The sequence below is a fragment of the Aspergillus aculeatus genome (assembly GCF_001890905.1).
Source record: "Aspergillus aculeatus ATCC 16872 unplaced genomic scaffold ASPACscaffold_27, whole genome shotgun sequence".
NCBI lineage: Eukaryota > Fungi > Ascomycota > Eurotiomycetes > Eurotiales > Aspergillaceae > Aspergillus > Aspergillus aculeatus.
In genome coordinates this window covers 26,918-38,208 of record NW_017963002.1, presented here as the reverse complement: position 1 = coordinate 38,208, position 11,291 = coordinate 26,918, and the positions used below count along the sequence as shown (strand labels likewise).

The 11,291-nt window shown below is 54.9% G+C and overlaps 5 protein-coding genes across 5 annotated transcripts; 3 read left to right on the top strand and 2 right to left on the bottom strand.

Moving 5' to 3' along the window:
• Positions 1–96: 96 nt before the first annotated feature.
• Positions 97–2,074, top strand: ASPACDRAFT_1883935 (uncharacterized protein; the record flags this gene model as incomplete). Its single annotated transcript, XM_020198356.1, has 5 exons — positions 97–448; positions 506–655; positions 804–870; positions 931–1,640; positions 1,694–2,074. The coding sequence occupies 5 exons, from the start codon at positions 97–99 to the stop codon at positions 2,029–2,031; spliced, it is 1,617 nt and encodes a 538-aa protein (XP_020051013.1). The 3' UTR covers positions 2,032–2,074.
• A 168-nt stretch (positions 2,075–2,242) lies between these two features.
• On the top strand, positions 2,243–4,146 carry ASPACDRAFT_55679 (uncharacterized protein; the record flags this gene model as incomplete). The annotated part of the gene is made up of 4 exons (XM_020203035.1): positions 2,243–2,676; positions 2,739–3,090; positions 3,125–3,606; positions 3,645–4,146. The coding sequence occupies 4 exons, from the start codon at positions 2,243–2,245 to the stop codon at positions 4,144–4,146; spliced, it is 1,770 nt and encodes a 589-aa protein (XP_020051012.1).
• Positions 4,147–4,754: 608 nt separating this feature from the next.
• ASPACDRAFT_128049 (uncharacterized protein) lies at positions 4,755–6,181 on the bottom strand. The gene is made up of 3 exons (XM_020197101.1): positions 5,804–6,181; positions 5,395–5,740; positions 4,755–5,329 (listed from the first exon to the last, which is right to left on the bottom strand). Exons 1-3 carry the CDS (start codon positions 6,100–6,102, stop codon positions 4,979–4,981), a joined length of 996 nt encoding a protein of 331 aa, XP_020051011.1. The 5' UTR covers positions 6,103–6,181; the 3' UTR covers positions 4,755–4,978.
• A 1,889-nt stretch (positions 6,182–8,070) lies between these two features.
• Positions 8,071–9,811, top strand: ASPACDRAFT_1877418 (RraA family protein). Its single transcript, XM_020198104.1, has one exon. It carries the CDS (start codon positions 8,311–8,313, stop codon positions 9,706–9,708), a length of 1,398 nt encoding a protein of 465 aa, XP_020051010.1. The 5' UTR covers positions 8,071–8,310; the 3' UTR covers positions 9,709–9,811.
• Positions 9,812–10,133: 322 nt separating this feature from the next.
• Positions 10,134–11,077, bottom strand: ASPACDRAFT_65045 (HpcH/HpaI aldolase family protein; the record flags this gene model as incomplete). The annotated part of the gene is made up of 4 exons (XM_020204069.1): positions 10,134–10,399; positions 10,457–10,692; positions 10,745–10,896; positions 10,946–11,077. 4 exons carry the CDS (start codon positions 11,075–11,077, stop codon positions 10,134–10,136), a joined length of 786 nt encoding a protein of 261 aa, XP_020051009.1.
• Positions 11,078–11,291: the final 214 nt, after the last annotated feature.

Here is an 11,291-nt window from a genome sequence, read left to right as displayed (position 1 = left end):
TATAACGTCGCGATGGGATGGCGAATCCTTTGCAGGCATATCTTTTATTCCAAGTTTTTTGCACTCCAGCTGTTCACGTCATAGCCTTCCCCAACGATGACTTCCGCTCCCGCTATATTTCATGGCCCGACCGAGCCTGCGCTCTGGCACAAGACGCTGGGCGAGCTCATCGACCTGCAAGAAGCGCATTACGGTTCCAGGGAGGCGGTTGTTGTGCCGTGGCAGTCCGCCCGGCTTAGCTACCGCCAACTGGCTGAGAGAAGCCGGGTGCTCGCCCAGGCGATGCTCAACATGGGGTTGCATCCAGGAGACTGCGTAGGCATCATGGCGGGCAACTGTTACCAATACATCGAAGTCTTTCTTGGTAGTGGTCGCATTGGCTGTCCCGTGGTGGTCTTGAACAATACATATACCCCCGCAGAATTGACCAGCGCAGTCCACCAGAGCTGTACGCCATCCCCTCCCACAATCTCGCCCCGTGCAAGCCATTACTAACACCTCCCAGCATGCAAACTCGTCTTCATCACCGCGAGCATCAGCAAAAGAACCCTTTCAGACCACATTCAGGCTCTTCGAGGCGAAGAATCACCGAACCCAAACCTCCCCGAGCTCCGCCGGATCGTGCTCATCGGAGACGGCATTTCCAGCCAAACAGGTATCGACTTTGAACCCTACGACGCCTTTACTGGCAACGCCCTCCCCAACCCGGCCGAACAAGCCGCCATTGCACGCACCACCTCCCAGAAGACGTCCTTAATCTCCAATTCACCTCCGGTAATTCTGATCTTCTATAACCCCCATAGGTGTCATTCAACTCACAGATATCAAAGGAACCACCGGCTCCCCCAAAGCTGCCATGTTAACGCACACGTAAACCTCCTTTCCGGAACCCCTTCCCGCCTTGGATACCAACTAACGCTATAAAAAAAGAAACCTGCTCAACAACGCCCGCTTCGTCGGCCAAGGCCTAGCCCTCAGCCCCCAGGATAAAGTCCTCAGCCCACCGCCTCTATTCCACTGCTTCGGCCTAGTCCTCGGCTTCCTGTCCTCCTTCATCCACGGCAGCACCATCATCCTCCCCTCCCCGAGCCTTTCCGCCACTAGCTGCGTGGATGCACTTCTCACGGAACACGCCACGGTGATTCTCGGCGTGCCAACCATGTACCTCGCCCTCCTCGACATCCTCGCCCAAACTGGCACCCAGCCATTATCCCTACGAGCCGCCCTCGCCTCCGGCTCCCCCGTCTCCCCAACGCTCATGGCCCGCCTCCGGACAGAGATGGGGATCCCGAATGTGCTGATCGCGTACGGGATGACCGAGACCAGCCCGGTGACATTTATGACGCGTCTGAGCGATGATGCGGAGAAAGGGATCACTACAGTTGGGCGGGTGCTGCCGCATACGTGGGCGAAGGTGGTGGATCGGGAGGGAGCCGTGGTTGCGCGCGGGGTGCGGGGGGAGCTTTGTACGGCGGGGTTTGCAGTGCAGAGGGGATATTGGCGCAACGTCCAGAAGACAGCGGAGGTGATGCGGAGGGATGAGGCGGGAGTGCTGTGGATGTTGACGGGGGATGAGGTGGTGATGGATGCGGAGGGGTTTGTGGCGGTGACGGGACGGATTAAGAATTTGATTATTCGGGGTATGCTTTTGTTTACTGTTCGAGGATGCATGCTGACCGCCAGACACAAATAGGAGGGGAGAATATCTTCCCCCGCGAGATCGAGGACCGGTTGACGGCGCATCCCGCGATCAGTGAGGCCAGTGTGGTCGGGATCCAGAACGAGCGGTACGGGGAAGTGGTGGGGGCGTTTCTGAAGGCCCGGGAGAAAGTCAGTCACGATGAGCTCCGGCACTGGGTCAGTCAGACGCTGGGGCGGCATAAGGCACCCCAACATATTTTCTGGATTGGCGATGCCGGCGTCGGCGCGGATTTCCCCAAGACCGGCAGCGGGAAACATCAGAAACATCTCCTGCGTGAGTTGGGCAATCGCTTGGTGCGCGAAAGGGAGCGGAATCGGGCGAGATTGTAGTTGTTCAGATAGTTGCATCACCTTCTTTCTCACCCCAACAGCCTCGGTCCGCCAGTCCGTGAGTAGAAAACACCCAGCGGTCCGGGGACAACCAGTCCACATGTACTTAATAACCTAACCTTGTAGTGCGGATGTGTCTATGAACAATGAATAAGCCACCCCCGAGTGAAAGGTACCGCGGGAAAATATATATTCACTACACGAGACAAACATGGCCCCCTCATCAGTCCGTATTGTGGAAGTCGGTCCTCGCGACGGCCTCCAAAACGTCACCACTCCAATCCCTACCGCCACCAAGCTCGAATTGATCCTTCGGCTCCACCAAACCGGTCTGAAGACAATTGAGCTGACCTCCATCGTCTCCCAGCGCCGTATTCCTCAGCTCGCGGACTGCAGGGATCTTCTTGAACACCCGTCCATCCAGTCGTTAGGCCACGACAGCCCTGACCTCCGGCTCCCGGTGCTGGTCCCTAATCTCAAGGGTCTGAAAACCGCGCAGTCCCTACACGTGAAAGAGATCGCGGTTTTTGTCAGCGCGATGGAGGGGTTCAGCCGGGCAAATATCAATTGTTCGGTGGAGGTGGGGCTTGCGAGGGCCCGGGAGGTGGTCGGGCGGGCGGTGCAGGATGGGTTGGCAGTGCGAGGGTATGTTGAATCCTTACCTACCTCCCCTCCATTAGGGTCAACAAGGCTGATAATGGTGTCAGATACGTTTCCTGCATCTTCGGCGATCCCTACGACGGACCCACCCCGCCCGATGCGGTGCTCCGCTGCGTGCAAGCCCTCCTCCAAGCGGGATGTTACGAGATCAGCCTAGGCGATACCCTAGGCGTGGGGTCACCTGCCAAGGTCCGCCGTCTCCTCCACCATCTCACCGAGATCGGCGGTATTCCCGTCAGTGCCTTGGCCGGCCACTTCCACGATACATACGGCCAGGCGGTGGCCAACATATGGGAGGCGTACACCTGCGGGGTGCGCATCTTCGATAGCAGCGTCGCCGGGCTGGGCGGGTGTCCATTCGCGCCCGGAGCCAAGGGCAACGCCGCCACTGAGGATGTGGTGTATATGTTCCAGGAGGCTGGAGTCGAGACAGGGGGTTGATCTGGCCCGGTTGGTCGAGACGGGGATCTGGATCGCAAACCAGCTACCCGGCGGTGAAAACGGGAGTCGGGCTGGAGTGGCGCTGGCGCATAAGACAGCTGCGAAGGCGCCGGCAGACACTCCGCCGTCCTCGACGGTACAGGTGCAGGGACAGGCGCCCCTGCCGGCTTTCCGGTGGACTTTGGCGATTGACGCCGAGGGGATGCGGCTGTTCCGCTGCGGGGTGAACCTCAAGGTCGTGCTGAACCGTCCGCGGAATGGGAATGCGTTGACCGCTGCGATGATTGCGGAGTTGCACTCGGTTATGCATACGGCGAGCTCGGATCCCGCGGTGTCAAGGGTGGTTATCACCGGTACGGGGAGGTTCTTCTGTACGGGGATGGATTTGGGGAAGAGTACCCCGGTCGCGCAAGGGAAGGAGAGCAGCGAGGCGCAGTTCGCCAGGTTGGCGGACCTGTTCGAGGTAATTGATCGGTGTCCGAAAGTGACGATCGCTTGTCTGAATGGGCCAGCGTTTGGCGGGGGGTTGGACTGGCATTCGCGTGTGATCTTCGTCTCTGTACCAAGGTCGCTACGCTCACGCTGAGCGAGGGCAAATTGGGTCTTTGTCCTGCGACGATCTCCAAGTATGTCATCCGAGAGTGGGGGACGGCCTTCGCGCGTGAGGTCATGCTCTCGGCTCGTCCGGTCAAGCCCGACCAGCTGCATTCGCTGGGCCTTGTCGCCGAGGTCGCAGAGAATCCCGGGGATCTGGACAAGAAGCTGGACGCCTTGCTGGTGCGCCTGCGGCAGGTCTCGCCCGATGCGTCGCGCATGTCGAAGGAGTTGGTCAGGCTCGCCTGGAAGCATGCGGGCAAGGACGAACAGGCGTCCGGGATCAAGGCACTCTTCCATGAGATGATGCGACCCGATGGCGATGGCGCCCATGGAGTGCGTGAGTTCCAGTTTGGTCGGCCGGTGGATTGGGATGCGTACACCCAAAAGACGAAGACAGCTCCCGAAGCCAAATTGTGAGCTGCTATCAGCCACCGGAGCTACCTCTTTCCCGAATACCTTGATGACTAAATAGAATTTGATGTTTGTTCCGTAATGCTTGTCTGGATGCTGTACAGAATGATCAATCCTCAGACCGGTCGAGTTCAATGAGTAGCAGTTCAAAGCGTCGCCGCCTGCGGTGGCAGGCACCTCCTGAGCCGGAACCGCGTATCTCTGGCCACTGTCACTGGCCGAGACAGCCCTCAGGATTACTGTCTTCAGGCGCACAGGCGAGTTGAACGTGCCAGACAGCTCAGATTCATAGAATCGAGCGCGGTGGGTGAAACTTCTCATCTTGCTATAACGACGTCCAATTACACAACAGAAAATGGAGCTGCTGGTACCAAGCCAGTAAGTAGTTGTAAGCCCAAATCCAGCAAGTGGCGGGAGGCCTCTATCCAAGGAAGTTGCAGTGGCGATCACTATTTCCTGAAATCGCAACGATAGGACAGTGATTTCTCTCACGGGGTCGGGATGTTGGTTCCGAACCTTGACCAGCGGTGCAGGGGTGTTGGGTAGTGCTTGGGAAGCAAATTTGATGCGGGTCTTCTGGCCAGAGGCGGGGCGGCCTTTGGCAGGAAAATCGAGTGATATGCGCCAGGGTATCGGCGGATGGAGGCCCCGGGGCGAGAATCATAGTACGAGCTGGTCACGCTATATCGGTTGTTCGATGGTTAGAGAACCGATTTCCGCTTGAGTCTTTTGTTTATTCAAATGGTGACAGCCGATTCCGCAGCTGCTATGGCTAGTATACATTAATTAAGTGACTATCTGATCATCAGACAATGTATTAGTGCTGATGTCGGTTCACCTATGACGCGTCGGAGATCCGTGTCTGCTTGCATGGTGTACCCTCTTCTGCATTCTGCGGCCGTTTCTGACCTGTTCGAGTCTTACCATCCATGTCTGGGACCGAACTGTCGGGTATCGAACTGATTCTATCATGTGGCAAGAATCCAGGCGTCTGGAGCTCTGCCGTAATCCTTTCAGGGAAGGTACTGTAAGGCTGGTATGGTATCTGTTTACGTCTAACGATGGGCCAGTTCATTGGACGATTTGCCTTTTTCGGATCCTTGAGCCCATCGAGAAGCTCCGTTGCAATGTCAGCCTCGTAGAGGACTATCTTCTCTTTATCTGCTACTTCCGTCACAAGGAGACGAGACTGTAGCTAATCAGCCTGGTGTCCAAATAACAGAGATTCGGAGAGCAAGTAAACCGAGAACATACGGTAAAAGTAACCGGGCTTGACTCATCTCGCCGCTGCTCCTCAAACTGCGCCAGGGCCAAGAGGGGACACACGAAATAGGGGTCCTCCGTCCATTCTTCCAAGGTTATCTGTTGCATACGCTTCCAGCATAGTATGCCACCAACCCGGTTACTCTCTCCCCTCGGACCTGGACAAGCTTCAAATAGCTTTCGACGTGCTCCATGGATGGAGTTGTACTGCAGATAACCGACAGGGGTAGGTGTCCGGTTTTCGGCGGTGTCAATGGCTCTTTCGAGGTAGATAAACATGACATAGGTTGGTAGACGGCGCACACGTCGACCTTGGAAATAGAACGGGTTACCTTTGCTGCCGGGTCGAAAGTTCAGTGAATTCTGTCGATGATCCACGGGTCCATCATAGCTCTTTTACCTGAGTCCTGCGAAGAGGCGCGTGTCTTTCACCAGGATGTTGAAAAGTGAGCAGCGCTTGTGGATGGGGTCCCAGTTCTTCGCGAGGTTCTCAGCATCGCTTCGCTGATTGGAAGTTTGATGCGAACTCTTGCCGGAATTGTGGTTTGGTGGATTTTCGGAAGGGGTGGTCGCGACATCTTGAAAGCGACACTCGACTAGGTCAAGATGGCGTGAAGTCCACTGTAGAGGATTGACTAGATACGAAGTGTGGTGTCGAATAAGGTCAGAGAATGAAGGTGGCCTCGAGGCGGCCGGCATCATTAAACAATGGTGGCATTGATGATGGAGTAGATGTTGAAGATGCTTTGCAAACGGACGCGATCGCCGCGGTGTTGACGTTGACGGAAGAAATTCTGACGGATCCGACCGCCTGACCAGCCGCCACGAACACCGCCGCACCCGCCACAGTGACTCCAACTTATCACAGGCTTGAGCCGGTGGGGCACAAATCAGGCACCGACACCTTGAGCGGGGCTGGCTTCTATCGATTAGTTCTCTTTCTCTATTTTCTCTTTCAACAAGTACGCTAGATCTCACATTTCTAGAATATTTATATTATGGCTTCTGTTCCGTATTATAGTAGTGTTATGACGGAGTCTGCCTTCAATGCCCGTTTTCGAAGTGAGAATGGAAAGATGTTTTCAAAACTGGAAGAAGTATCCGCCAGTCTTTGGGACCGAGGACATTTGCTTGCATGTCGTGTAGTGCGACGGGAGCCACAGCGCAATGTTCTCCCCGTTCTGTTGCCCTATACTGAACCATCTGACATACTGTCTCCGTCAGACGAGATTAAGGCCTTCCTCCAGGGACCTGACTCAGCACTCATGGCTCAAAGTGAGCACTACCTAGTCCGGAGTTCGAATTGTAGCCTGTCCGTGGCTCAGATCTGGGGAGCGATGGCTACGTTCAAGGGACCTCTAGACGAGCAAAATGAACATATGCAGGATAGTGAGACAGATCTTGACAAAGGAAGCCAAAGCGTCTGAGGCGACTTCCATCACAGCCGCACTTCATTGACCCTACTCAAACCCAGTTCGGCTCTAGTAGCCCTGCGCACACTGACTCGTCCCATGGCTCTCAGCCGTCGTTTATAGGCTACATCGACCAAGATACGCACACCTTGGCTAGAGTGCCCGAAGATGACACTCTACGCCTTGTATCGTGCGTGCTACGGCATATCTTGTATTATGCTGCGCCTCAGGACTCGATCTCGCAGTCAGCATCGTCGAATTTCGGGATGCAAAGACACGACTCGCACCCCTAACCAAGGGTAGAGACCGTCAGATAATCGCCATTGACGATGGCGGGCTTTGCTTACGGCAGCAGGAATCAGGTGGCGGTTTCATGCTTACACATTATCATGTCGCTATCCTGGAAGCGAAGCCACAGTTTCAGTGCCTATAGGACGGCCAACCTATTATTTCGGACGAAAGCTTTGCGCAAATGGTTTGCGAGGCACTCGCACCCAGACTATCTTATCCCAATACCGCTTTGCAGCAAAGGTAGACCTATTGTTTCAAAATCTTGTTGGTGCTCCTACTATCGCTCAGCCAGCTGATTCTGAGACCCTGTAAAGCGTCATCATAATCAATGCTACTCAACACTATATATGCTTTCTTCAGGTGGATCTCAGTGACGACTATATGGACGATCTGGAAACTGCTTCACCAGAGCACATGTTATACATTAGCTCCACTCCCTGGTTTGATCTGGAAAGAGTGGTAGAGAATCAGTTCTTGCCAATCTGTGTGGGATCATGCGTCGAGCAACGTCGGTTTGAGGATTGCAAGAAAGCCATAATCTCGCGTCTTAACTGGTGCTGGGATGCGGGCTTTGTCCTGAAATACCGACTAGATCAGTCCTTTCCTAACAAAAAGGCTACGCAGTTTATACGACTTCACACTCGGCACCATTTCATACATGTAATCAAAGTCAGGACTTGGTGATTCATTCAGTATTGATCAGCTAGTGGCAGAGGCATGCGCAGGATGTACACATCTTACGGCAGTTGCATCAAAAAAGCGATCTATACATCTATTGCACAGGACAGCTTGTGATCCAGACAATTGGTCTCTGTGGTTCGTGCGAGAAGTAAACAAGGATTTCTTGTTTTACATTATTTTGAAAGAATAGGTGCCAGTGCGGGATGTGTAGGCACTGTTAGGCATGAGAAGGGCGCTAAGGCAGTGTGGCACGTCGAGGACTCATTGTCTCTAGCTCCGATCGGCGGGAGCAGAATCCGCCCGTTGTGGCGACCGACCGTCCGCACTATCGGCCAACTGTCGATTCCCCGATAGTACCGCATCTCATCTAATCTACTCAGGAGCCATCTATCTATAAGACCTTCCCCTCCCCCTTATGTAGGAGTTGCCTTGAACTGACCCATTGGCATCCTTATAGTCACACTTTCTAGCCTTGCATCTTTCTGCAATTCTTGACCCCACCTTCCCACCCGCAGTCGACACAATGAGCGGTACCAGTATTCTTGATCGCCTGGCAGCGCTAGACAGCAACACAATTTCCGATGCCTTAGACTTTCTCAGCCTCAAGGGGGCCACCTATGGCCTGAGACCTCTCTGGGAGTGTCCGAAGATTGTTGGACGTGCCAGCACCGTTCAAGTCGGCCCCAAGACCGACGCGAAGCCGACCACACATCTGCTCACCCCCGTCATCGACGCCGTCACCACGGATGACCGCGTCCTGGTCATCGCAGGCGGGACGGAAGGCATATCTTGCTGGGGCGACATTGTGGCCAACGCCTCTAAGCAGAAGCGCATTCGCGGGACCATCATCGATGGCATGAGTCGCGATATCGACGGCAGCCGAGACGTAGGCTACCCCGTGTACGGCCGGGGAGTGACGATGATTAGCGCCCGCAATCGGCTGGTGCAGGTGGCGTCGGGCACGCCCTTACAGGTACGCGGAGTCACTGTTCATCAAGATGATTATGTCATTGCCGACAACTGCGGGACGGTGTTTGTGCCAGCTGCGCGCATTGACGAGGTTGTGGATTTGGCCGAACGCATCGATCGTCGCCAGGCCCGCATGGTGGAGGCCGTCCGTGCCGGTCACCCTGTCTCGGAGGTGATGCACGATTCGCAGTTCGAAGCCATTCGGCAGAGTGACAGCGCTCCAACCCTGCAACAGACTGCAGCACCAGAAGCCGTATCATCTCCGCACAATCCAAAGTCCGCCATTCCAGAAGACAAAGAGCTTGTGGCGCTGTTTGCCGACTCCGATACACCAGCGGTGTCAGATGCATTGGATAAACTGGGCATTCCGGGCCAGGCGTTCGGAATCATGCCTCTTGCGAATTATACCAAAGTCACCGTCGGACCGGCCTTCACCGTGCGGTATGTGCCGGCCAGCGATCCGCCCGGTAGTGTGGGAGACTTTGTGGATGATGTAGCCGAGGGCGATATTGTGGTGATTGACAACGGCGGTCGCACGGATTGCACAGTTTGGGGAGATATCATGACGCAGTACGCCGGCCTGCGAGGCATCGCCGGAACTGTGATCGACGGGGTGTGCCGAGATGTGAACCGTGCCATCGGCGATGATTACCCGCTGTTCACGGCTGGCCGGTGGATGCGAACGGGCAAAGACCGCGTGCAGGTCGGAGGCGTGAACGAGTCGGTCGGCATTGGCAAGGTCCGCGTCAACCCGCGCGATATTGTTGTCGCCGATGCGAACGGCGTGGTCATTGTGCCCCGTGCTCGCGCGCGTGAGGTGGCCGAAGTCGCACGCAAGATTGAGCAGAGCGAGGAGGGTATCCGAGAGATGATTGCAGGGGGTGCCACTATCGCTGAGGCACGGAAGAAGTTGGGTTACCACACATTGCAGCGGCATGGGAAGGATGAGTGAAGGAACTAATTAAAGGTCGCGCTTTTGCTCTTTCCTCGTCCCATTATTTCTATTGGTATGTAGAGTAGGTATTGTGGCTGTGGTGAATGAACTCTGCTTTCCCTCGATAGCCAATTTCCTAGAAAAATGCTACAGTCTTCAGCGTAGTCGAGCTGTGTTGCAAATCATGAACACTGATAACCCAAGCACCTATTGAACCCTCCAAGAGATTCGGCGTACTGGAAAGCCTGGTAGTAGAAATTCTACTATTCTATACTGAGAGAGAAAAGTGAACAACAGTAAGTTCAACCATTGTACCAATGTTCAATAGATACATGTATGTACAGACTCTGCTCCGCTAAAAAGGAACACCCAAACCGAAAAGCAACACCCAAAATTCAGATCGTCTGCCTACAACAAAGTAGCGGCGTTGCTCATGTCGCTGCCTATAATGATCTCGCCACCTGCAATTCACTGGTATACCAGTTCTGAATCGCGCGAATATCATAACTCAACGCCACCGTATCAAACACCTTGAGATGCTCTTTACATAAGGCCCCGTTGTTGGACAGTCGACTGACCCATTTGCCATGCCTGCGGGCCGCAGCCACGATTTTCTCAATCGCGTCGATAAATTCAGGCTCATCACCTTTAGCAGGGACATAACCCAGTACAGATAGTGCCAGGTCATTAGGGCCGATGAAGATCATATCTTGAATACACAATCAACAAAAGGTCTGCTAGAAGATGCGTCGGGCCAAGTACTCACCAACACCCGGCACAGCACAGATGGCATCCACATTCTCCACTCCTAACTTGGTCTCGATCTGAACACAGGTGATGAGCGTGTCATTCGCCGTCTTGATGTAAGTCGGCAAGTCGATGCCGTGGGCAATGGCGGGAAATGCGGATCCCTGCCCTCGCAGCCCCTGCGGCGGGAACTTCGCATGCGCAACAACCGCCCGGGCTTCTTCGGCGGTGTTGATCATGGGCACGACGATGCCACTGTGCATTGCATTAGCCCATCGCAAAAGGGTAAGGTGAGCAAGATGCTTACTGCGCCCCTGCATCGAGAGCTCGTTTGATGAGATCCGGGTGGGTCATTCGGAGCCGGACCAGCGGCGAGACGCCCATGGCGGCGATGGCAGCCGTTGAGCTGTGCATGGCATCGTCGTTGATGTTACCGTGCTCACAGTCGATGATGACTCCCTGGATTCGTCAATAGGGAGCCTCATGATCATAGGGTTATGGTACTGACATCGACACCGGTCTGAGCTACGATCTGTGCCGTGCGGAAGGACGGAAGCCCTAAGAAGGTCATAACCGGCTTTACGCCGGCTCGAAGAGCATTGAGCAATCGTAATTGCGGATTGAAGAACGAAGTTGCCATCATGAAGAATTGCTGCCAGAAGGACGAACTAGCACAGTGCCTGAATATAGAATATCGGTGAGAAGATGGAACAACACCCCCATGCACCTTATACACTGAACCAACTATGAGCGTGGGCCCAGCATGGTCGGGGAAACGCACCGATCCCGACCGGGGGCAATGCCGAGGTCGGCAAGACGACTTTTTGCCGCCCCCATCAATTGACCCTGCAGGT

Coding starts and splice junctions, on each gene's coding strand:
- ASPACDRAFT_128049 (XM_020197101.1), bottom strand. CDS start 6,102: ATGCCGGCCGCCTCGAGGCCACCTTCATTCTCTGACCTTATTCGACAC. Junction 5,741..5,803: donor CGCCTCTTCGCAGGACTCAG/GTAAAAGAGCTA, acceptor TCGACCCGGCAG/CAAAGGTAACCCGTTCTATT. Junction 5,330..5,394: donor CAAGCCCGGTTACTTTTACC/GTATGTTCTCGG, acceptor GATTAGCTACAG/TCTCGTCTCCTTGTGACGGA.
- ASPACDRAFT_1877418 (XM_020198104.1), top strand. CDS start 8,311: ATGAGCGGTACCAGTATTCTTGATCGCCTGGCAGCGCTAGACAGCAAC.